The sequence below is a fragment of the Channa argus genome, chromosome 12 (assembly GCF_033026475.1).
Source record: "Channa argus isolate prfri chromosome 12, Channa argus male v1.0, whole genome shotgun sequence".
Taxonomy (NCBI): Eukaryota; Metazoa; Chordata; class Actinopteri; order Anabantiformes; family Channidae; genus Channa; species Channa argus.
The window spans coordinates 7,085,282-7,109,186 of NC_090208.1; the positions used below are offsets into that span (position 1 = coordinate 7,085,282).

General features: G+C 37.5%; 3 protein-coding genes across 3 annotated transcripts; all 3 read right to left on the reverse strand.

Moving 5' to 3' along the window:
• Positions 1-552: 552 nt before the first annotated feature.
• Positions 553-5,670, reverse strand: LOC137138385 (uncharacterized). Its single transcript, XM_067525520.1, has 6 exons — positions 5,584-5,670; positions 4,227-4,586; positions 3,860-3,951; positions 2,696-2,830; positions 2,142-2,406; positions 553-1,702 (listed from the first exon to the last, which is right to left on the reverse strand). Exons 2-6 carry the CDS (start codon positions 4,513-4,515, stop codon positions 1,623-1,625), a joined length of 861 nt encoding a protein of 286 aa, XP_067381621.1. The 5' UTR covers positions 4,516-4,586; positions 5,584-5,670; the 3' UTR covers positions 553-1,622.
• A 1,885-nt stretch (positions 5,671-7,555) lies between these two features.
• On the reverse strand, positions 7,556-15,874 carry LOC137137643 (uncharacterized). The gene is made up of 6 exons (XM_067524166.1): positions 15,770-15,874; positions 14,724-15,040; positions 14,375-14,466; positions 13,117-13,251; positions 12,107-12,812; positions 7,556-7,951 (listed from the first exon to the last, which is right to left on the reverse strand). The coding sequence occupies exons 2-6, from the start codon at positions 15,022-15,024 to the stop codon at positions 7,872-7,874; spliced, it is 1,314 nt and encodes a 437-aa protein (XP_067380267.1). The 5' UTR covers positions 15,025-15,040; positions 15,770-15,874; the 3' UTR covers positions 7,556-7,871.
• Positions 15,875-18,535: 2,661 nt separating this feature from the next.
• On the reverse strand, positions 18,536-22,182 carry LOC137138365 (sarcoplasmic reticulum histidine-rich calcium-binding protein-like). Its single transcript, XM_067525487.1, has 6 exons — positions 22,090-22,182; positions 21,141-21,447; positions 20,900-20,985; positions 20,679-20,813; positions 19,480-20,338; positions 18,536-18,931 (listed from the first exon to the last, which is right to left on the reverse strand). The coding sequence occupies exons 2-6, from the start codon at positions 21,412-21,414 to the stop codon at positions 18,852-18,854; spliced, it is 1,434 nt and encodes a 477-aa protein (XP_067381588.1). The 5' UTR covers positions 21,415-21,447; positions 22,090-22,182; the 3' UTR covers positions 18,536-18,851.
• Between the last annotated feature and the right edge of the window lie 1,723 nt (positions 22,183-23,905).

Below are 23,905 nucleotides of genomic sequence, written 5' to 3' on the forward strand. Positions count from 1 at the left end.
AGTGCTTATCCCATTCACTGGATCGCAGATCAGCACCAAACTGCAGACCCAGCAACCTGCACTGTTTTAATGCAAAGGGGTGTGTCCCTACCTGCACCACGCAAAGCCTATCATGGACACAGCTACCTCAGAAAAAAAAGGAGGCTCCCTCTGCCCACTTCCCCACCTGCTTGTCTGTTTCCACCAGCCAATTGAAAAAGCAGTTTTAGATATCTAACTAGATCAAGGCTGAATGTCCTAATGGTTTCAGCCCCAGAGGTCTCAGGAAATGTCAATTAGTTGTCCCCAGAGGATCAGTAGCAGTCTCTAAAACAATTCTAACAAAGAAGGCCAAGGGCTTGGATTGGACTTTTATAGACCACTATACTCAGGCCTTGAGACCTTATTTGACTTTACCTTTGCTGATTGCTGTCTTGTCTTTCTCAAATATTAAACTCTGTTCCTGTTATGAAGTTGCTATTCAGTCACTCAGCAACCAAAACTTGATGTATTTATCTTTTATTGGTTAAACACTTTATGTCTGAATGACCAGTGCAAGAATTAAACACATTTTCATTCATAGATCCCCAGTTTTAGGGGCGTAAAATATTCAACAGATGTTGACAAGGTGTCAAATTGTGCCGCTTGGTACGTCCTTTGGCGTCAGGGTAAAGTTAAGTTAGAAAGAAAAATTACATTAAAAAAAATGGTACAAACAGTGAGAACAGCACACACGTACTTAATTAATGTACAACCCCAAACAAAAAAGTTGGGATGATGTGTAAAACCTAAATTAAAAACAGAATGCAATGATTTAAAAATCTCATCAACCCAATATTTTATTCACCTTAAAACATACATTTTAACAACATTTTACTATTTTCTGGAAAATATTAGCTCAATTTAAATTTGATGGCAGCAACATGTCTCAAAAAAACTTGGAACAAGAGGCTGGAAAAATGATGGCTGCAAATAAAAACACAAATGGAGGAGAATTTGCCAACTAACTAGGTTAATTGGCAATAGGTCAATAACATTTCAGAGAGGCAGAGCCTCTTGACTGTAAAGGAAAAGGCACCACTTCATTGCAAGTGGAGCAGATTGCATTACTTTGGGTGAATGATAGCACCACACCACGCTTCTCTTTCTCTCTCTCTCTCGCCCGAAATTTAAAAAAGCATCAACTCCAAAATATCATTGATTTTAGAGAATCGATACGCCCATCCCTAGTTCACTTCTTGCCAGGTCTTGATGCTGTCGCCTTCAGTAATGGAATTGCATGGTCAGGTTTATATTACCCCAACCTTTATATTTAAGCTGACATTTTACACTGTGAGCACATCGTGTTTGTTTAAAATCTGTTGTGGTGACATACAAAGCCAAAGATTCCTTTTTCTTTTCCACTTTATCAAACAAAACCTTACAGATTACAGTTTGGTGCACTTCTTTTTATTGATGTTATTGATCTTTATATTCGATATAATTACAGTCTTTGTGGCATGCTTGATTCTACCAAATAAGGCTCATCAGATGAATAAACCTATCCTCTAAAAGTGGCGTCTAATATCTAAGAGCGTTAAAAAACTTTTCAAGCAGCAGCATCACTCCAGCTGTTGGTACAGAACGTGTAACCAAAGAACTTGTCAGATGTTAGCTTCTGCCCTCTTGGAACAAACGAAAGGGAGAGAGTCAGCACAGGAGGTGTAGAACCACTTCAAGTCATCTGAAGAATAAAACACAGACATCAAAATGACTATGTGGATTTCACGCTGTAAATAAAAAGAAAATGTTTACTGTAGTTCGTCCTAGCATGTCCTGTTCAGGTGCAGTTTAGAGCATTTAGACTGATCTATCAGCAGAGATGAGTTGTTGTATATTAATATAAATGTTTTTAGTGTAAACAAACACCAAGGTGTCCTCACTGATTGGTGGGATTTCTCCAGCTGTAGTCCCGGCCACGGAGAATGTGTCTGATGCTTCGAGTCAAAAAACGGTGTAGTACACTTACAGAAAGTATTTGTGCACAGTAATGTAAAAGCTTATCCAAAAGTATTTATTCAACACACGACCGACGATGTGGAATTAACTCAATTGAGTTAAAATAATGAAATAAATTAGGTCCAATTTTATGCAAGTGTGTGTAATTGTGTGTTGTTACTTACATTCATAATTGATCCGCAGACAGTTCTTTTCCTCATCTTCATGGTCATCATCGGCATTAAGATGGCTGTCGTGATCATCGTCATCCTCATGGTGGTAGCTGTCATGGCCGTCATTGTAATCATGGTGGCTATCGTGGTCACCATCGTTGCCATAGTGGCTGTCGTGATCGAGGTCGTGGTCGTTGTCATCCTTGCTATAGGGTTGCTGCTCGTACCAGTTTTTATAGTTAAATGTGGTACCGTCAGTCCATATCCAAATTCCAGACTTTAAACAGAAAGACACACACATTATAAAATATACTGAACACAAAAACCTTTCATGTTTCATTTATTTATATATTTATAATTTCAGCCACATTTTCTACTATATTATATTCACTAATATTGTCACGTGTATAGGTCAGTTGTACAAAATGTTAAATTAAAAATACAATTGATAATATAGGTGTTTATTTAGAAATGTATTAAAATATAAATATTAAATATTAAATTTTTTCTCAAATTGGAATTTAATCACCCTGGAAATTTCCCATAACATCTAAATATTTTCGTACTTGTATGACATCGAAGCCACCCAGCCAGGTATGTGGGAAGGTGTGGGTGTCCCCTCTTGTCAAAGACATGATGAAGCGATTCTCTTCTTCACTGTGGACTGACGCCAAGTTGGCGTCATCAAACTGACAGTAAATCTGTAGGGAACATGGAAAGAAAGTATTAGCACGTTTTATTTATTGAAACCTCAATGGGTGTGCAGTCACATTGGAAAGTATTCGGTCCCTTTCTGTTTTTGCACATTTTGATTCATTGTCAATTCAGCTTAATGCACCAAAATACATTCATTGCATAGTCAAATGTGCAACGTCTGACATGGCTGAATCAAAAGACATTGTGCAATGCTTCCTTCTCCAGAAATTAGTCCCAGTGTAGGTGTACAGTCTAGCAGTTTGTGACAAGGTTTGTTGTGGTTAGTTGCCTTCTACTTCTGTAACATCTACTTCTTCATTTGTGGAGTTTGGAGTTTGGACATGGAAGCAAATTTGCATGTGCTCAGAGTTTGACAAATGACAAATTCGTAAAAAAGCCAGGCCGTGAATAACAGCTTTCAAAATGGACCTAAATACAGTAAATCTTATGCAGGGACAGTGTTTATCTGGAGCTCTTTGCTAAAGGATTTTCTGTGAGAAAAAATGTGAAGATCGACGCTGTCAGCTGACCAGAGGGAGGGTGGAAAGGAATGTCTTCGATTTTTTTATCAATCACAAAGCCCATGCGGTTAATTAAGAAATTGTTGCTAAAAGCTTATGTAGGCTACAATTTAAAGTAGCAGAAATACTTCAGTGTTGTTGAAGCAATTGACTGGGATAATTTTTAGGTGTTTCTGTTTTTAATAATTTGAATGTATGCTTCGCCATACAATGTGAAATACAATGTAAAGTCCAACATGCTACTTGCTTGTGACAAACCATTTAACGTTCTGATCGGCTCTTAAATACGCTTAACACCTAAATATAATTTTGCATGGAATGAGGACTTTGCAATTTGACCTTAAATTCAGTCCTACTTATGATCTGGATAAAAATGAATTGGGTGGGTAGTAGGTGTAAAACAGATGGTTCAGTGTAAAATTTCATAAATGAATAATCCAAAATTTGATCAAGATCAGCTTTTAAAACAAACAAATATCTTATTTAATATGTTGCCCTTGTGTCTGTCCTCACCTCAGCTTCAAGCCACTTCTTCGTGGTGTTGATGAAGGTGTAACACCTTTCTCCAAAGTTGAACCATCCTTTAGGGCAGTACCAAGAGTTGTCTACAAAAAATATATTCTCTATATTTTACTGACATCCAAACACGGCTGTGGAGTTTATCATTAAACAGAAAGCATCATTTGATTAGTCATTCAATCAGCTGATGCTGCTGATTTTAGCGCACCACATAAACAGTGTGGAGACCAATGTCACATTAAAGTAAAATACAAGAACTTTAAAATTCACATTTAGCACAACCCTTGAATGTAGTTCCATTCCAACACAGGCCGCTACAAAAAAAAAAAAAAATGTGTCGACATGTGACATGATCACTCACCACAGTGAGCAGACGGGGTCCCCAGGGGTGTGTCTGTGTTTGGTATCTTCTCTCCGGAGATGACATCGACACACCAGCAGTGCCTGTGCGACCATGACCACGAGCACTGCTGTGGGAGGAAATTGCCATTGATGTCACACTCTGGGCAGAACGATAGATAAAAGCTGTAACATTGCTGCCTCTTGTGTTCACAGAGTCCCCCAAACTTGAGGACGGTGGAGTTGAGTGGGACAGCTTGGCTCAGGCTCAGAATGGTGCAGAGTGTGAGAAACACACTCAGTGTCTTCATGGTGATGATGATGAGGCTGTTGGGCCGGTCAAAAAACCAAGACAACAAGTGTTTGACAAATTTTGTATTTCCTGAAAATATGGACGTGTAAATGTCGATTAGCGTTGAGGACTGCTTCTCATAACTTTAGCATCAAAGGCAGTTTGTTCCTGTCAGGAAATCTCATGAAAAGACTAAAACTAATAAAAGCAGTTTATCAACACACAGTTAAATGTGCTCAGGCTAATGCCAAAGAGATATTAGTCTCTGAAATGGATTTTAGCCGCTGTGGTTTAAATAGTTTCTGAACCAAAATAGCTTATTCATTAGTGTTTTAAGCAAAGAGAATTTTTGGATTCGCTTTTGTTATGTGTGTAGACAAATTTTATATGACAAATTAGTTTGACTCTTTGTCGAGTAATAACACCAAAAATAAAAAGCCACTGGCCTTATTGTTAAAGACTGGTGGTGTCTGACAGTATTATTAAGAGCTCCGTCACCATGACTTATAAAATAATTTTATTATGCGAATTTCAATTATTTCATTTATTTATTTAAACCTGTGTAGCCTGATGTGGTAATGTTGGAATGGATCCCTAAAGCATCACGGATATGCAAAATACAGACGTTAGTTTACTGACCGCCATCTAAAAAACGTTCCTTGATTAAAAAGGTCATTGATTCTGTCAATAAAAAATCCTTTTTGGAAAATTTTTGTTGCTCTAACAGGTAAGAAAATAAAACAAAACTAATCTCAACCCCTTTTCTCACAGCTCACAACAGTTTTTGATCAGAATGTTCCTCCCTGGGTCATAATAAATTAAAAACCCCTACTCTCCTGTAGAAACTGGATTTGATTTCTACATATATATGCAAACAAGCTGTCAGTAGTTTACAAAACTCTACACATTTGCTTGCATTATTATATATATATTTTAAAATATTTTCTGTTTGCAATTATGCAAATATGAATAATTTTGAATAATGTTCACAATACTGACACAAGTATTATTCCATTCATAAGTCCTGTAGTACTACAGTTAAATCATTCTCATTAACTTCCATTAAGAAAAATCTAAGTGGACTCACTTGTTTTCAGGATCAGTTGGTCTCTTGAGCCACGTGTGGCAAACTCTGCTGCTTCGCCGCCTTTTATTCTGCAGATCGCTGAGGCTTTTGCTGTGTCATTCTTTCATTTCCCACGACTACACCCTGGATTTGAGGTCAGATGTTACACTGACAATGACTCTGATCAGTACCGTACATTTTATTTTATCATATTCATCTACTCCATATCGCCAGATAAGCCACTGCATACACAGTGGCTCAGTCTATTATAATGATGGTGAGTTTTGGGTTACTTTGCTTTTTTATCGGCCTTTCGTCTGAGGGTTCACAGCGTCTTGCTGTGTCTCACCTTCCCAGATTCCGTTGTTTGTTTGCAGCTTTTGATTTTCAGCTTCTTTGTAACCTTAGTTTAAAAGAAACTTGTAAAACACAGGATGCGATACATCAAAGCTCATTTTATCCTATTTGATAATAGTTTATTGTGCAAATCTGGGTTAATGTTTTGGAAGTTAACACCAAAGACTGGCTGGATATTATATCCTTCAGCACATAGTATCTAAAAACCTAAGAAAGTACCTTATTCCCTATAGTGCTCATTATTGTACCAATGGATTTTTGTATTCTTTGTATCAGACTATTATCCATATATCTCTTATCTCTTTCTCTTGCTGCCCTGTCTCTTCCGTTGTTTGTCGTTGTTCCCTTTCTTCCGTCATGAATGGCTTGGGTTTTGCCTATTAGTTTGCTCGTAGTCCAAGTCTTCATGGTGGAAATGAGGTCATGGGGGTTTGAATCAGGTATAGGACCTTTGTTGCATGTCATACACACTCTATCTCCCTTATGTTTCCTGTCTGCATCTTAGAATGTATCAGAATCTGCTCTTTGTATCCCCCTTCATCTGTCCGTGGATCACCAGCTTCCTCACCAACGGAGAGCCGCAGGTAAGAATGGGAAAATAATATCCAGCAATAATGTCGAGGATACGGAAAACCAGTATAACCTTAGGGTGTGAGACCTGCAGAAAGAATCATTGGTGCTCCCCTGGTCACTCTCCAGTAATTGTACACATCAAGAATCAGGGAGTAATAAAAGAAACTAGAAAAGAAAAAGAAACTATTGACCCCTCTCATGCTGGACACAACCTCTTTCAGCTTCTCCCCTCTGGCAGGCGCTGCAGAGCTCTTTCTCCTAAAATCACCAGACTTTCCTCAGGCCATCAAACTCATCAACAGCTGTACTCATACTTTAAATATACATGTAATTATGTTGGAACTGACACACACAGCATACCTGGGTCTGCCTTCTTTAGGCCATTCTTATGTGTCTGTAGTTCTTTTTTCCCCCCTTTCATGTTATTTACCATTTTCATATTGTCTGTATTGTTACTCCATTAATACATTGGTTACATGACTGTAACCAATGAACGAAGGAAATTGCTTGTATGTGTTCGCATACTTGGCCAATAAATCTGATTCTAATTCTATTGGTGCCACATACTTTATGGCTGCCTCATACAAAAATACAGAATGAATTGTGCATGAATTAAAACCATTTCCCCCAGTTTTAGGGGCTTAAAATATTTTAACAACTAACACTGCAACATAACTTAAATTCTCAGATTTAATAGTTGCAAGTTGTTTTTCTCTAATTTTCTACAATCAAAGACTTCGTAGGGGCAGGAACTTATAGTCATTTCCAGACGTTGGGTTTCTTCCCTCATGCAAGGCCTTTATTGGAATCTGTCTTCACTTCTGGCGGATTCTTGGTGCTGTCGCCTTCAGTAATGGAATTGGATGGTCAGTTGGATTATCCGAGGCTTATATTACCCCAACCTTTAAATACAAGCTGACATTCTACGCTGTAAGCACATCGTGATTGTTTAACATCTGTTGTGGTGACATACAGAGTGAAAATTGTCACTTTTCTCACAAATATAGAAAACCCAAAGATTCCTTACTTTGTGAAACAAAACCTTACAAATTATAGTTTGGTGCACTTGTTTTTATTGATGTTTATGTTAGTTATGTTATGTTATGTTAATGTTAGTCATATAATTACATCCTTGTGACATGCTTGTTGTACAAAACAAGATCAAATGCTGACCCAGATGGCTTGGCACCGAATTTAGAAGCCCTCAGAAATTCATCAGATGGCTTCATCTTTGCAGTTAGAAAGAACTTTAAGCACATCTGGGTAGGCGTATTTTTATCCACTAACAGCAGCGTCTAATATCTAATAGCATTGGAAAACTTTTCAAGCAGCAGCATCACTCCAGCTGTTGGGTACAGAACGTGTAACCAAAGAACTTGTCAGATGTTAGCTTCTGCCCTCTTGGAACAAACGAAAGGGAGAGAGTCATCGCAGGAGGTGTAGAACCACTTCAAGTCATCTGAAGAATAAAACACAGACATCAACATGACTTTGTGGATTTCAAGCTGTAAATAAAAAGAAAATGTTTACTGTAGTTTGTTCTATCATGTCCTGTTCAGGTTTTAGAAAAGGTACTCGAGCCTAATATTCAGACTGTGAGACCCCTCTTGTGCCCTCTTTATGGTACTTTACGGTGTTTGTTGTGGACTTGATTTTTGTAAGAATGACCTTCAGTTGTAAGAATGAATTAAGGAAACCAATACTTAAAAAAAAAAAAAAACATATATATGTAGCTGTTATGGACTCCATAGAGTTATGGACTCTAATTTTTCACACAGGGAATATTATTATTTTGCTGAATGTTATGATCTTAACCACACTGCTATTTGCCCTATAGAGACTATGTCTGCTCCACGACCAATTAAACTTTTTAAACCAAAAATGAACACAAGGGGAGTTAATCATAAAAATCTAATACAAGTTAAGACTAATGCTCATACTGAACCAAAACCCAAAACTATTAAATGTGGATTATTAAATATTAGATCTCTCTCTTCTAAATCTCTGTTAGTAAATGACTTAATAAATGATCATCAAATTGATTTACTTTGTCTCACTGAAACCTGGTTGCAGCAGGAAGAATATGTCAGTTTAAATGAGTCAACCCCCCCAAGTCATATTAATTATCATGTTCCTAGATGCACAGGCCGAGGTGGAGGAGTAGCAGCAATATTTCACTCTAGCTTATCAATAATTCCTAGACCTAAACATAGTTATAACTCATTTGAGAGTCTTACTCTTAGCCTTTCACACGCAAACTGGAAAACTCAAAAACCACTATTATTTGTTATCGTGTACCGTCCTCCAGTCCCTTATTCAGAGTTTTTGATTGAATTTTCTGATTTTCTATCTGATTTAGTGCTTAGTACAGATAAAGTCATTATAGTGGGTGACTTTAACATTCATGTAGATGCTGACAGTAACTGCCTGAGCACTGCGTTTAATTCATTACTAGATTCAATTGGTTTTTCCCAAAATGTAAATAAACCCACTCACTGTTTTAGTCACACATTAGACCTTGTACTTACATATGGCATTGAAACTGATAATTTAATAGTATTTCCTCATAACTCTCTTTTGTCTGACCATTTTCTAATAACATTTGAATTTACAATAACGGACTATACAGCAGTTAGGAAAAAATTCCACTACAGCAGATGTTTATCTGAAAATGCTGTGAATACATTTAAAGAAATTATTTCTTCATCTTTTTCACCACCATGTGTCAATGCTATGGTGAGTAGCCATCTTACTCCTGTACAAATTGATTACTTAGTTGACGATTCTGCAGCCTCATTGCGTATGATACTAGATACAGTTGCCCCTCTGAAAAAGAAGGCAGTGAATCAGAGGAGGCGACCTCCATGGTACAATTCACAAATGCACAGCTTAAAGCAGGCGTCACGAAAATTAGAGAGGAAGTGGCGTTCCACTAATTTAGAAGAATCCCGGTTAGCCTGGAAAAACAGTTTAAAAGTGTACAAAAAAGCTCTCCGTGATGCCAGAACAGCATATTATTCCGCACTAATAGAGGAAAACAAGAACAACCCCCGGTTTCTGTTCAGCACTGTAGCCAGGCTGACTAAGAGCCATAGTTCTGTTGAGCCTAGTATACCCTTAACTTTGAGCAGCAATGACTTTATGACTTTCTTTACTGATAAAATTGCAGCCATTAGGGAAAAGGTTCACCAGATCCTCCCTACAAATATTACAGATAGATCTTCATGTACAACAGCTCTAGAATCCTCAATAAGGCCCCAATCCATCTTAGACTGTTTTTCACCCATAGATCTCACTGAGCTAAGTTCAACTATCGCCTCCTCAAAACTAACAACATGTCTTTTAGACCCTGTTCCAACCAAATTGCTTAAAGATGTTCTACCTTTAATAGACACATTCATATTAGATTTGATTAACTTATCTTTAGAAACTGGCTATGTACCAAAGGCTTATAAAGTTGCTGTAATCAAACCATTACTTAAAAAACCCTGTCTTGATCCAGGTGATTTAGCCAACTATAGACCAATATCAAATCTCCCGTTTATTTCTAAAATCCTGGAAAAAGTAGTTGCAAAAAAATTATGTGATCACCTTTACAGGAATAATTTGTATGAAGACTTTCAGTCAGGATTTAGAGTTCATCACAGTACAGAAACAGCACTAGTAAAAGTCTCCAATGATCTTCTCCTCGCTTCAGATAATGGACTTGTGTCCGTACTCGTCTTACTAGACCTTAGTGCCGCATTTGACACCATTGACCACAACATTTTATTACAGAGACTAGAACATAGATTTGGGATTAAAGGAACCACATTACATTGGTTTAAATCTTATCTGTCAGACAGATTCCAACTTGTTCATGTTAATGATGACTCTTCTTTATGCACCAAAGTTAGCTATGGAGTTCCACAGGGCTCTGTGTTAGGACCAATACTTTTTAATCTGTACATGTCACCTTTAGGCAAAATTATTAGGAAACATTCCATAAACTTCCACTGCTATGCAGATGATACCCAGCTCTATTTATCTGTGAAACCAGAAGATACTAACCAATTAGTCAAACTTGAAGCATGTCTAAAAGACATAAAGACCTGGATGTCCTACAATTTCCTACTTCTAAATTCAGACAAAACTGAAATCATCCTCTTTGGGCCTAAAAACATGAGAAATATGCTGTCTAACAATATAGTTACTTTAGATGACATAACTTTGGCCTCCAGTACTGCGGTGAGGAACCTTGGAGTTATTTTTGACCAGGATTTGGCATTTACGTCACATATAAGACAAATCTCTAGAACAGCCTTCTTCCACCTACGGAACATTGCTAAAATTAGAAGCATCCTGTCTCAAAGTGATGCCGAAAAACTGGTCCATGCATTTGTTACTTCTAGGTTGGACTACTGTAATTCCCTACTTCTGGGGTGTCCTAATAACTCTCTAAAAAGCCTTCAATTAATCCAAAATGCTGCAGCAAGAGTGCTGACTGGATTAGGAAAGAGAGATCATATTTCACCTTCACTAGCTTCTCTTCATTGGCTTCCCATAAAATCTAGAATAGAGTTCAAAACCCTCCTCCTTACATACAAAGCTCTTAATGGTCAAGCTCCATCATATTTAAAAGATCTCATAGTTCTGTATCGCCCGATTAGACCACTTCGATCCCAAAATACAGGCCTACTTGTGGTTCCCAGAGTTTGCAAAAGTAGAATGGGAGGCAGAGCCTTTAGCTATCAAGCTCCTCTCCTGTGGAACCAGCTTCCAATCCAAATTCGGGGAGCAGACACCCTCTCTACTTTTAAGACTAGGCTTAAAACCTTCCTTTTTGATAAAGCTTATAGTTAAACTGCTCACTCAACCTGAACTAGCTTTTCTCTATACATTTACTTGTCACTACTGTATACCATTAATTCTATATCCTACAACCTGCACGATGCTTTGTTGTTGCTTTTTTGTTGTTTTGTTGTTGCTTTTCTTGTTGTTTTGTTGTTGCTTTTTGTTGTTGCTTTTTGTTGTTTTGTTGTTGCTTTTTTGTTGTTTTGTTGTTGCTTTTCGTTGTTGCTTTTCGTTGCTCTTTTCTTTTCTTTCTCCACTTTCCACTCACCCCAACCGGTCAAGGCAGATGGCCGCCCACCCTGAGCCTGGTTCTGCTGGAGGTTTCTCCCATTAAAGGGAGTTTTTCCTCTCCACTGTTGCCTAGGGCTTGCTCAAGGGGGATTTGTTGGGTTGCTTATACATACTTGTGTAGTCTGGACTTTATTCTGTAAAGTGCCTTGAGATGACTTTGTTGTAAATTGGCGCTATATAAATAAAGTTGAATTGAATTGAATTGAATATTCATATATATGTTTTTAGTGTAAATACATCAATGAGTCCTCATTGGTTGGTGTGATTTCTCCAGCCCTTGTCCCGGCCACAGAGAATATGTATGTCTTCAATTAAAAAAAATGTAGACTACATTTATAGAAAATATTAGTAAAACCCAATCCAAAAATATTTTTCAGCACGGTGATAGGATTCACTAGGGTTAAAAGAATTACATAAAAAGAGGTCAAATTATATAGCAAATGTATTTATGGAAGAGTGTGTGTGCGCATGATTGTGCATTGTTTCTTACAATCATAATTGATCCGCAGACAGTTCTTTTTCTCATCTTTATGGTTGTCATCATCATCATGGTAGCTGTTATGATCATGGTCATTGTCATCCTCATGCTGGTTGTCGTGGTGGTGATTGTAGTGGTCGTCATCATCCTCATTGTGCTTTTCGTGGTGATCGTCCTTGTCATCATCCTCATGGTGGTTGTCGTAGTTGTGGTGTTGATTGTAGTGGTCATCATCATCCTCATAGTGCTTTTCGTGGTGATCGTCCTTGTCATCATCCTCATGGTGGTTGTCGTAGTTGTGGTGTTGATTGTAGTGGTCGTCATCATCTTCATGGTGCTTTTCGTGGTGATCGTCCTTGTCATCATCCTCGTGGTGGCTGTCGTGGTTGTGGTGATCATCATCCTCATGATGGCTTTCATAGTGGTGATCGTGGTGGTCGTCATCCTCGTGGTGGTTTTCATGGTGGTGATTGTCGTGTTCGTCATCCTCGTGGTGGCTTTCGTGGTTGTGGTGATCATCATCCTCATGATGGCTTTCATAGTGGTGATCGTCGTGGTCGTCATCCTCGTGGTGGTTTTCATAGTGGTGATGGTCGTGGTCGTCATCCTCGTGGTGGCTTTCGTGGTCCTTGTCATTGTTGTCTTTTCCATAGGGTTGGCGGTCATACCAGTTTTTATAGTTAAATATTGTACCATCACTCCATATCCAATATCCAGGCTATCAACAGATAGACACACACATTGTTAAATGTACTGCATACAGAAGTTTTTAATTTGAAATATATATTTATGTATTTTAATTCCAGCCAAATTTTCCCTTTTCATTTTTTTATATTACCTAATATTGTCAAGTGTGTAGGTCAGTTGTAGAAAATGTTTTTTCAACCATGTATGAATCCATAAATGAAAATTTCACGTATTAATTTAGGTGTGTAGGGAAGTAATAACATGAAAGTAATATAGACGTTTAATCACTCTGGAAATGTAAAGTCTTAAATAATAGTAGCTAAATATTTTCATACGTGTATGACATCGAAGCCACCCAGCCAGGTTTGTGGGAAGGTTTGGGTGTCCCCTCTTGTCAAAGACATGATGAAGCGGTTCTCCTCTTCGCTGTGGACTGATGCCAAGTTGGCGTCATCAAACTGGCAGTAAATCTGTAGGGAAAAAGAAAAGAAATTGTTAGAATAAGTTTTATTTATTTATTCATTTACAGTCACCCTTTCCATTTTTGGCCATTTTGCAGCATTGTAATCAGATCTAAGTGTGACTGTATCAAAAGACAAGTCATCACTGTGCAGGGCTTAACATGGCTTAAAGGAATGGGTCTTTTTTTTTTTTTTACAGCCCATCTCAAAACAAAAGGTGGAAACTTTGTGAGTACATCCCATTAGGTTCTTGTCACTTTATGTGTCCCTTCTCTATACGGTGGCTGTGACGTGTACCACCAAGAACAGGAGTACCCTGTTTGAAATCTCTCTTGAAATACACAGCCACCATGCAAAATGGACGCAAAACTTCAACTGAGACTTACATTGAGTTTCAGCAGTCGCACTGAGCTAAGCTGGTGATTTTGTGACTCACTTTACAATAATGCACTCCATTAGATCTTTGGTGTCCAATTTACGGTAACTTACTTCCAACAATTATCCAGTAGTGACTGTATTCCATGTCACAGTAAAATTAATAGTAAAATTAAGTAACACCCGAGTAGAGTAAAATTAAATGCTATAGTCACAGTAATTTACTGGCATGAAGCACAGAATCATAGTGTTGAAGTCAATGATTCTGTAATTTAGGATACACTAAATCAAATTTTTTGGCACAGTATTATCAAGTGAGTCAATTCAGAGTAACTAAAGGTTCATGCAGGTGATTACAGATTAAAAACATACAATCAACTCAGCACTGGAGAAACAGTTGATTGGTATAATTGTTATTCATTTATGCTTTTATTACTTGTTCCCTCTTCATTCCTTATCTGTGTATTCTGTGTCGTACATGTATGTTTACATACAATGTGAAGTCCTGGCATTTAAAGTCCAACCTACTATTAGTGTACCTTAAGTGGTTTGCCATTTAAAGACACATACCAAATTTTGCATTTTGAATGAAGACCGTGAAATTTGATCTGGATGAAAATGAATAAAGTAGGTGTAAAAGAGAGAGTTCAGTGTAAAATTTCACATATAAATAATCCCAAATTTGATCAAATCCAGCTTTTAAAAGCTAATATATCAAATATCTTATTTAATATCTTGCCCTTGTGTCTGTCCTCACCTCAGCTTCAAGCCACTTCTTCGGGGTGTTGATGAAGGTGTAACACCTTTCTCCAAAGTTGAACCATCCTTTAGGGCAGGGCCATGAGTTGTCTACAAAAAAATATATTCTCTATATTTTACTGACATCCAAACACGGCTGTGGAGTTTATCATTAAACAGAAAGCATCATTTGATTAATCATTCATTCAATTATGGATGAGCTGATAATTTATGTGATGCACTAAAGTCAGCACTATGTGGAGACCAATGTCACATGACAGTAAAATACAGGAATTTTCAATTTCACATTTAGCACAATGCTTGAACGCTACAAAAAAAAAAAAGTGTAAACATGTGACATCACTCACCACAGTGAGCAGACAAGGTCCCCGGGGGTGTGTTTGTGTTTGGTATCTTCTCTCCGGTGATGACATCGACACACCAGCATTCCCCGGAATGTCGATGATCAAGATCAGTCCACGAGCACTGCTGTGGGAGGAAATTGCCATTGATGTCGCACTCTGGGCAGAACGTTAAATAAAAGCTGTAACATTGCTGCCTCTTGTATTGGCAGAGTCCCCCAAACTTGAGGACGGTGGAGTTGAGTGGGACAGCTTGGCTCAGGGTCAGAATGGTGCAGAGTGTGAGTAACACACTCAGTGTCTTCATGGTGATGATGATGAGGCTGTTGGGCCGATCAAAAAACCAAGGAAGACAACAAGTGTTTGACACATTTTGTATTCCCTGAAAATATGGACGTCTAAACTGCTTGTCATTTGTATGTCATTCGGCAAACGTTTGTTACTTTCAGGAAATTTCATAAACACGTGGGAACATGAGAACACACATTTTTAGAACTTGGTAAGAACATGATTGGATTTCTACATAACTATGCAAACAAGCTGTTAGTGTTACTTGGCTGATTTAAAGCTTTGCACACAAAGAGTCTTCAGGGAAAATGTGATACAATATTGTAGAATAAACTATCCAAAAATAACTAATCTAATTAAAATGAGCTACTGCATAAAGACACTAAAGTAAAATGAATTTCTTTGTGTCGATAATTCCTCTTTGTGCTTAGAGTTATATGAAATTGCAGATTCTTCTCTATTATGCTCATGTGAGAGTGATCAATTTAACACTTGTGTTTTTTATTTTGCTTACACATAACGAATAATTTTCACATAAATGAAGACTGACAGGGCTAATGATCAAACACTCAAAGTGAATAATGTTTACGAAGCTCTAAACATTTGCTTGAATAAATATATATATTCTCAAAATATCTGTTTGATGTTTACAAATATCAATCGTGTTCAGAATATCTGAAATATTGTTCCATTCATAAGTCCTGTAGTACAACAGTTAAATCATTCTCATTAACTTCCATTAAGAAAAATCTAAGTGGACTCACTTGTTTTCAGGATCAGTTGGTCTCTTGAGCCACGTGTGGCAAACTCTGCTGCTTCTCCGCCTTTTATTCTGCAGATCGTCGAGACTTTTGCTGTGTCATTCTTTCATTTCCCACGACTACACCCTGGATTTGAGGTCAGATGTTACACTGACAATGACTCTGATCAGTACCGTACATTTTATTTTATCATATTCATCTACTCCATAACTCCAGATAAGCCACTGCATACACAGTGGCTCAGTCTATTATAATGATGGTGAGTTTTGGGTTACTTTGCTTTTTTATCTGTCTTTCGTCTGAGGGTTCACAGCGTCTTGCTGTGTCTCACTTTCCCAGATTCCGTTGTTTGTTTGCAGCTTTTGATTTTCAGCTTCTTTGTAACCTTAGTTTAAAGGAAACCTGTAAAACACACGATGCGATACATCAAATCTCATCTTATCCTATTTGATAATAGTTTATTGTGCAAATCTGGGTTAATGTTTTGTAAGTTAACACCAAAGACTGGCTGGATATTATATCCTTCAGCACATAGTATTTAAAAACCTCAGAAAGTAGCTTGTTCCCTATACTGCTCATTATTGCACCAATGGATTTTTATCGGGACCTTTGTATCAGACTATTCCTTTTGTCTTTCTGTAGTTTCTTGCTGCCCTGTCTCTCCCCTTGCTTGTCGTTGTTCCTTTCTTCCATATGCACCAATGGCTTGGGTTTTGCCTATGTGTGTTTTCCTAGTCCAAGTCTTCATGGTGAAGACAAGGTCACGGGGGTTTGAATCAGGTTTAGGACCTTTGTTGCACGTCATACACACTCTATCTCCCTTAGGTTTCCTGTCTGCATCTTACAAAGACAGAAATGTGAAAATAACTGCTCTTGTGAATTCAGACTAAAGCTGATTTCATGAATATAGTTATAAAATAAGGTCTGGCCTGGTTTGTGTCTAACGTAACATAAAATATGAAATCTGATGGGGCATGATGCATAAGGTACAAGAGCCCACCTGGCTTTCATGTGTCTTGTTAGAGTCACATGAGTTATGGTTTGAACAGCTGTGGATCCCCCTCAGGAGGGATGAAAAAAACTGCATTGTTCATTTTCTAAGTGGTGTTGTCGGCCACCTCCTCTGTTGAAATCCTCACAGACGGGAGGGGGGGGGGGGTGCAGGGTGAGAGGGGAGAGACACATCTACAACAATACAGTGTATTATTGATGGGTTGCAGAAGGTTCATAGCAGTGGAATGAAATAGGGTTAAATATTCCCAAGGGATTTAAACAAGATTGTTTTTTAATTACAGTGCATCCTGAAAGTTTTCCGATTGCTTAACCTTTTCCAAATTTTGTTATGTTACTCGAAAATGGCTGAAATTCATTATTTTCCTTGAAATTCTACAAACAATACCCCATATTGACAACTTGAAAGATGTTTGTCCTTAGGGTCGTTGTAGCTGTTGAAAGATGAACCGTCACCCGGTCTAAGGTCCAGAGCGGACTGGAACAGGTTTTTATCAAGGATATTGTGTCTGTACATTGCTGTATTCGTCTTTCCTTTGATCCTGACTAGTCTGCAGAGATTATGGTTTTTCTGGAAGGCTCTCCTGTCTCCACAGAGAAATGCTGGAGACCATGGATGACCATTTGGTTTTTGTTCATCTACATGACTAAGGTTCTCCTCTCTCAATCGCTCAGTTTGGCCGGGCGGACGCTCTGGTTCCAAAGTCCTCGTGGTCCTTGTGGTTCCGAACTTCTTCCATTTACAGATGATGGAGACCACTGTGCTTATTGGGACCTTCAGTTCTGCAGAAATGTTTCTGTACCCTTCCTCCTGATCCAGAGACTTGGACTTCATGGCTTGGTTTGTGCTCTGACATGCATTGTTAACCTTGTGACCTGATATAGACAGGTGTAGGCTTTTCCGTTTCTTTTTTCATGTCCATTCAAATTTCCCACGAGTGGACTCCAATCAAGTTGTAGAAACATCTCAAGGATGATCAGTGGAAACAGGTTGCACCAGAGCTCAAGTTTGATTGTCATGGCAAAGGAGGGGAAGACTATTATTATACTAATACTATAGTTTTTTTAATTTAATAAATTTGAAAAGATTTTAAACAAACTTCTTTCACATTGTCAGTATGGGGTATTGTTTGTAGAAAATTGAGGAAAATATTGGATTTAATTCACTTTGGAATAAGGCTGTAACATAACAAAATGTGGAAAAAGTAAAGTATTGTGAATACTTTCGATGCACAGTATTTAAACACAGAGGGTTTTAAGTTAAGAAAACATGTGAAAAACATATTTATACGGAATTTCTATTACATGATAACTGCTCTGATGTATCTAGGAACAGATAACAGTAAACAACATTTGAAAAAGTCAGACTTGCTGTCTCATTTAAAAACGACATTTTGCAAAGAAGTTTTTTTTGTATGAAACCATTCAACTTTTGACCCAATCCAGCTTGTTCAGAGTATTTGTTGGCCTTGTTGCTAACTTTGAAGAGAGGATTCAGGCTTTCACTCAGAAGAGCACATGACTAATTGCCATATGTGATGATCTTTGTGGCTGCGACTGAGTGGGTGGGTTTATGGAAAATTACAGCAGGTGCCTTTCTGTCCGTCAGCCTGGAGCCCAAATTCTGAGATCACACAAACTAACTGCTAAAAGTGAAACTGGATCTTTTTGTGTGTGTTAGTGAGCAAAGCGTAATATATTGATTATCTTCTGATTTTCCTTATGCACAAAAAAACCTTCAGTATGTCACAGTTAGGTGCAAATATTTTTTATTCTTTTTGTAACACATTTATTGATATGTACAATCATAATTATAATTGATGCAGTGTGCTCATTTGATGACAAAGGAGATCGTATGCTCACCCAGATGATTTTAGACTGTTTGGCACAGAATAACAGGCTTACAGTGATATCAGTAGAGAGAACTCAACAGTATCTGGGTAGATACGACACTAACATCTAAAAGCTATGTGCATAATTTCTAATGATCTGAAAAACAAGGAAAACGGGAAATATTTCTGTGAGAAAGCTTCACTCCAGCTATCGGGTACAACATGGACGGCGGAGGAACTCATCAGTTGTCATCATCTGCCTTTTTGGCACAAATGAAAGGAAGAGAGTCGGTGCAGGAGGTGTAAAACCACTTCAAGTCATCTACAAGATAAAAGACATACAAAGGAAGTTGACTTTCAGGATTTCAAGCTGTAAAAACAAAGATCATTTCCACTGTCGTTAGTCTGATTGCCTCATACGCTCCACAGGTTTTAGGCTAACGACATTTAAACAGAGGTTGTTATGCGTAATTTGGGGTTTATATTTTCAATCTTCAGTTCTGTGTGAAAGAGTTTTATTTTAGCTCCTGTCTCTTTAAGGCCTCATCCACCTCAAGTCCACCAGAAGCCCAAAAACACAGGTCCGTTTAGTCGACTGTGTCCGAAGTCTATATGTTGCTATATGTCGAACTGTCTCTGAGCAGGACACTGAACCCCTAACAGCCCATTCCCCTCCCCAGCTGTGCAGTGCCGGTCAAAGCCCGGTAGAAATTGGGGAGGGTTGTGTCAGGAAGGATGTCCTGTGTAAAAACTGTGCCAAATCAACATGTGGACAATGATCCGCTGTGGTGACACTGAACTCACGGGATAAAAATAAACTGTGTGCTTGTGTGTGTGTGTGTGTGTGTGTGTGTGTGAGACGTTTCTTACAATCATAGTTGATCCTCAAACAATTCTTGTCTTTCTTTTTCTTGTCATCCTCATCCTCATTGTCGTCATCATCATCATCATCTTCCTCATCATCATCATCACTGTGTTTCTTGTGTTTTTCGTCACTATCCTCATCATCGTCATCCTCATCACTGTGTTTCTTATGTTTGTAGTGTTTCTTGTGTTTTTCGTCACTGTCATCATCATCCTCATCATCTTCATCATCGTCCTCATCATCATCACTGTGTTTCTTGTGTTTTTCGTCACTGTCATCATCATCATCATCATCATCCTCATTGTGTTTCTTGTGTTTGTAGTGTTTCTTATGTTTTTCATCACTGTCTTCATCATCATCATCATCACTGTGTTTCTTGTGTTCTTCATCACTGTCATCATCATCATCATCATCATGCTCATTGTGTTTCTTGTGTTTGTAGTGTTTCTTGTGTTTTTCATCACTGTCTTCATCATCATCATCATCTTCATTATCATCATCATCACTGTGTTTCTTGTGTTTGTAGTGTTTCTTGTGTTTTTCATCACTGTCATCATCTTCTTCATCATCATCATCATCATCATCACTGTGTTTTTTGTGTTTGTAGTGTTTCTCTTGTTTTTCATCACTGTCATCATCATCCTCATCATCATCCTCATCACTGTGTTTCTTATGTTTGTAGTGTTTCTTATGTTTTTCATCACTATCATCTTCCTCTTTACTGTCATCGTCTTTCTCATCATCTTCATTTTTCTCATCTTTGTCATCCTCTTCTTCCTCATCATCGTTGTCATCGTATGGTTCGTTGTTATGCCAGTTTTTATAGGAGAACTCAGAACCATCACTCCACAACCAAAATCCAGGCTGTGTATAGACAGACACACACATTCATAAAAAAATTTATATACATATACACATTGTAAAGCTTCATTTGATTTTATGCAAATAATTAACCTATTGATTAGAGCCAATAATATTTATATTTTACATGCACTGAGCTTTTGTTGTAGCATCCAATTATAATGTTTTTTAATACTGTAGACATATATTTTCGAGTTCAAATATTCTGTTGTCTTATGTTTACTAGTAGTAATAAAGTAGTCAAAGTTACTGTTTAGCTCTTTTTATTTGTTTACCAAATTTAGGGGAATGTTGCCAAAAAACAAAAACTAATAATATGAACTCAATTGCAAAGTGCTCATACTTCTATAACATCAAAACCACCGAGCCAGCTTTGCGGGAAGTTGTGGGTGTCTCCTCTTGTCAAAGATGTGATGAAGTAATTCTCCTCTTCACTGTGGATTGACGCCAGGTTGGCCCCATCAAAGCGGCAATAAACCTGGAGGGAACACGAGGAGAAAGAGTTGAATTCATTGCAACATGACTGGGTAACGCTTTACTCTTTGTCGTTCCATTGGTCCTCACCTCAGCTTCCGTCCATCTTTTCGGAGTGTCAATGAAGATGAAACACTTGTCTCCATAGTTTTTCCAGCCATCAGGGCAGCGCTTCTCTGTAAAAAAATTAATTTTACATATTTGACTGAACTGCGAGTAATTCTGCCCAGCTAGTAATTTAATAACTGCAATTACTATGTAGATACACAACTATTTCAGTTCAGTCACAATAGAATAAACATAATAAAATAGGACACACATTATCACTCACCACAGTTAAGTTTAGTTCCTGGACGTATCCGTGTGTTTGGTATCTCATTTCCACTGAAGATGTTAACACACCAGCAGTACCCGGTTGATGCCCAGCACTGCTTCGGGAGGAAATTGCCTTTGGAGTCACACTGTGGGCAGAAGGCTCCAATTAATTTGGAGCAATTCTGTCTGTCATCCTCACACTGGCCCCACGGGTAAGTGGTGTTGAGTGGGACGGCTAGGCTTAATGTCAGAAAGGTGCAGAGTGAGAGGAACACACAGATCACCTTCATGGTGATGATGATGATTAACCTGGAGATATAGACCTGTCAAAACACAAAGATATCAAAAAATGCTTTCATAGGTTGTGCTTTAAGAAAGAAGTGTATCTTTGCATTATTTGATTCTGACTGTTCCTCCTTACAAATATCTAGTGTGGGTACATGAAATTATGCAAATCTTTTCATTTTTTCTGTTTCAATTGCTCCATTTATAATTGCTATGTTATATTAGTGCTAATGTCTTTAATGCCAGAGCCAGATATTCAGCTCCTGAAGTTAACATTTTTATTCTATTGTGCTTTTCAATTTCCTTAAGCAGGTAAGAACTTCTAGCAAGATTAAAATCTATTTTAAGACATATCGGTACAAGAAGGCAGCATGAAAACCCCTGTTACCTAATTAAATTCAAAGCATATAATAGCCAAAAAGTAAAATTATGCACATAGTGTATAATTCTTGTAATTGTAGAAATTATTGCCACTTCTTGAAATTAGTCGGTCAAGCAATCTTTTTTGCTTTTTCATATTTACAATATTTTATACTATTTATATTTTTTATTATATACTAGATTATAAAAACATTGCCTGCAAAAATTTGACATATCTGATCACACACCTTGGAATGACAAATATTGTCATCATCAATATAATATTTGTAATTTTTATAAAACATTCAAAGTTGACTTACTTATTTCAGGATCAGCTGATGTGTTGGGCCACAAATGACAGAGACTGTTGTTTCTCCACCTTATATTGTGCAGATCGACTGTGTCATTTTCATTTCCCACGACTGGAGCTTTGACGTCAAACGTTGCTCTAACAATTACTCCGATCAGCAGACACTATTTGTGCTTTACCTTATTGTACTACAGCAGATGAGCTCTGTATACACTTACTCAGACTATTGTAATGATGAGTTTTAAGTTACGTCACGTTCATTTTGACCTTTTATTTAAGTTTCTCGCTGTCTCACTGAATCCCAGATTGTCTTGTCTGTTTGTAAAATGTGTTCTTATCTCATCTTAAAGCTGCTTATTTTACAACCTTTTATCATGAAAATCTGGGTTGCGTTTATTATATGATGTATTAATATCGCGGATTTTGTTGTAGTGCTTGTTTGATCTCTTGCAGCCGACCCATTCTTATTCCATTTGTGAGTTTATGTCCCGATTTACAATTGTAACTGCTGGCTACAGTAAATACAAGTAAAATGTTGCAGTTATTATTATTTCACATAGTTTACTTCTCTTTTCTAAACGTTGGAAATGTACATTTTGAAAGAGGTTAAGTGGACAAAACATCATCACATACGTCACAGATATTAGATTTAAACCATGATCTTTGGTGCAAAGTTATCGTGCAAACGATAACGTTGCATTTCTACTGCTGTAACATCTAATTATATGTAGGTTACTATTTTATTAATGTTCATTTCCATTCTTAACATATATCTTCATAGTCCAGCTATAGTGTTAAACAGTCTTAAAATAGACTTTTAACCCAGATTTGCACAATAGAGTATTGTAAGATTACAGCAGTTTTAAATAACACCCTCTGTTTATAAATGTTCCTTTTGAACCACTAGTAACCTGAAAACCAGAGGGCACAGCCTGATAATATTTCTGACATTTGGAAAGTCATAACACAAAGAAACACTGAACAATGCCATGAAATGCAACTACAAAACTAGATGGGTTATAATTGTTTGAGAGAGAATACTTAAAAAAACCCATCTCATTACAACTGAGGTTATTTTAAGGTCTTTTATTGTGTTGATTGCAGAGTTTGTTCAGTTTTATCTTTAACTCGATGACATTTACAGGTTATAATGAAAAGCACTCATTGTGCTCAACAGTGACAGTACAATTAGATTCTAATTTTAATCAACCTTTTACCAGAGTTTCCTGCTTTTTTGTTGCATCTTAAAAAGCAATTAAATCAATATAAATAAGTCCACAAGACAATGTCACATGCAGTTTAAAGCCCAATTCACAATGGATTTCTTTCTGTGGAGTGGGAAATGTGGAGAATGTCCATAGATTGAGTTAACCCCATCTGCTAAAAATGATGTTCCTAAACAAATATTCCAAACAAATACTTCAAATATTTAATTTCTATTTTGCTTTATTAAACCAGCTCTTGAGCTTCCTTTGACCTTAACCAGCGGCTGTAACGGCCTAAACGCAACTATAAAATACGAGATTAAGCCTGTAATCATACAACTGGATGTTGTACTGCATGATCACGTACTGTACTTTGATTTTTAGGTTGAGAAAAATACGTTGTCCGGTAACATTTTAGAGACATGTTTAGTATCAAGGTATTTGCACCTCAAAGGTCAACACATCCTCATGCTATTGATGAAATCTGGTTGTAATTAGATTACTTTGAAACATTAAATTTAATGTGCACCTCAACCAGTTACAACCCCAATAAGTCAAATCTTTCCACCAGGTTGTTCTGTAAATTGAGGCATATTGCTTTATTATTTCATCAGCTTTATG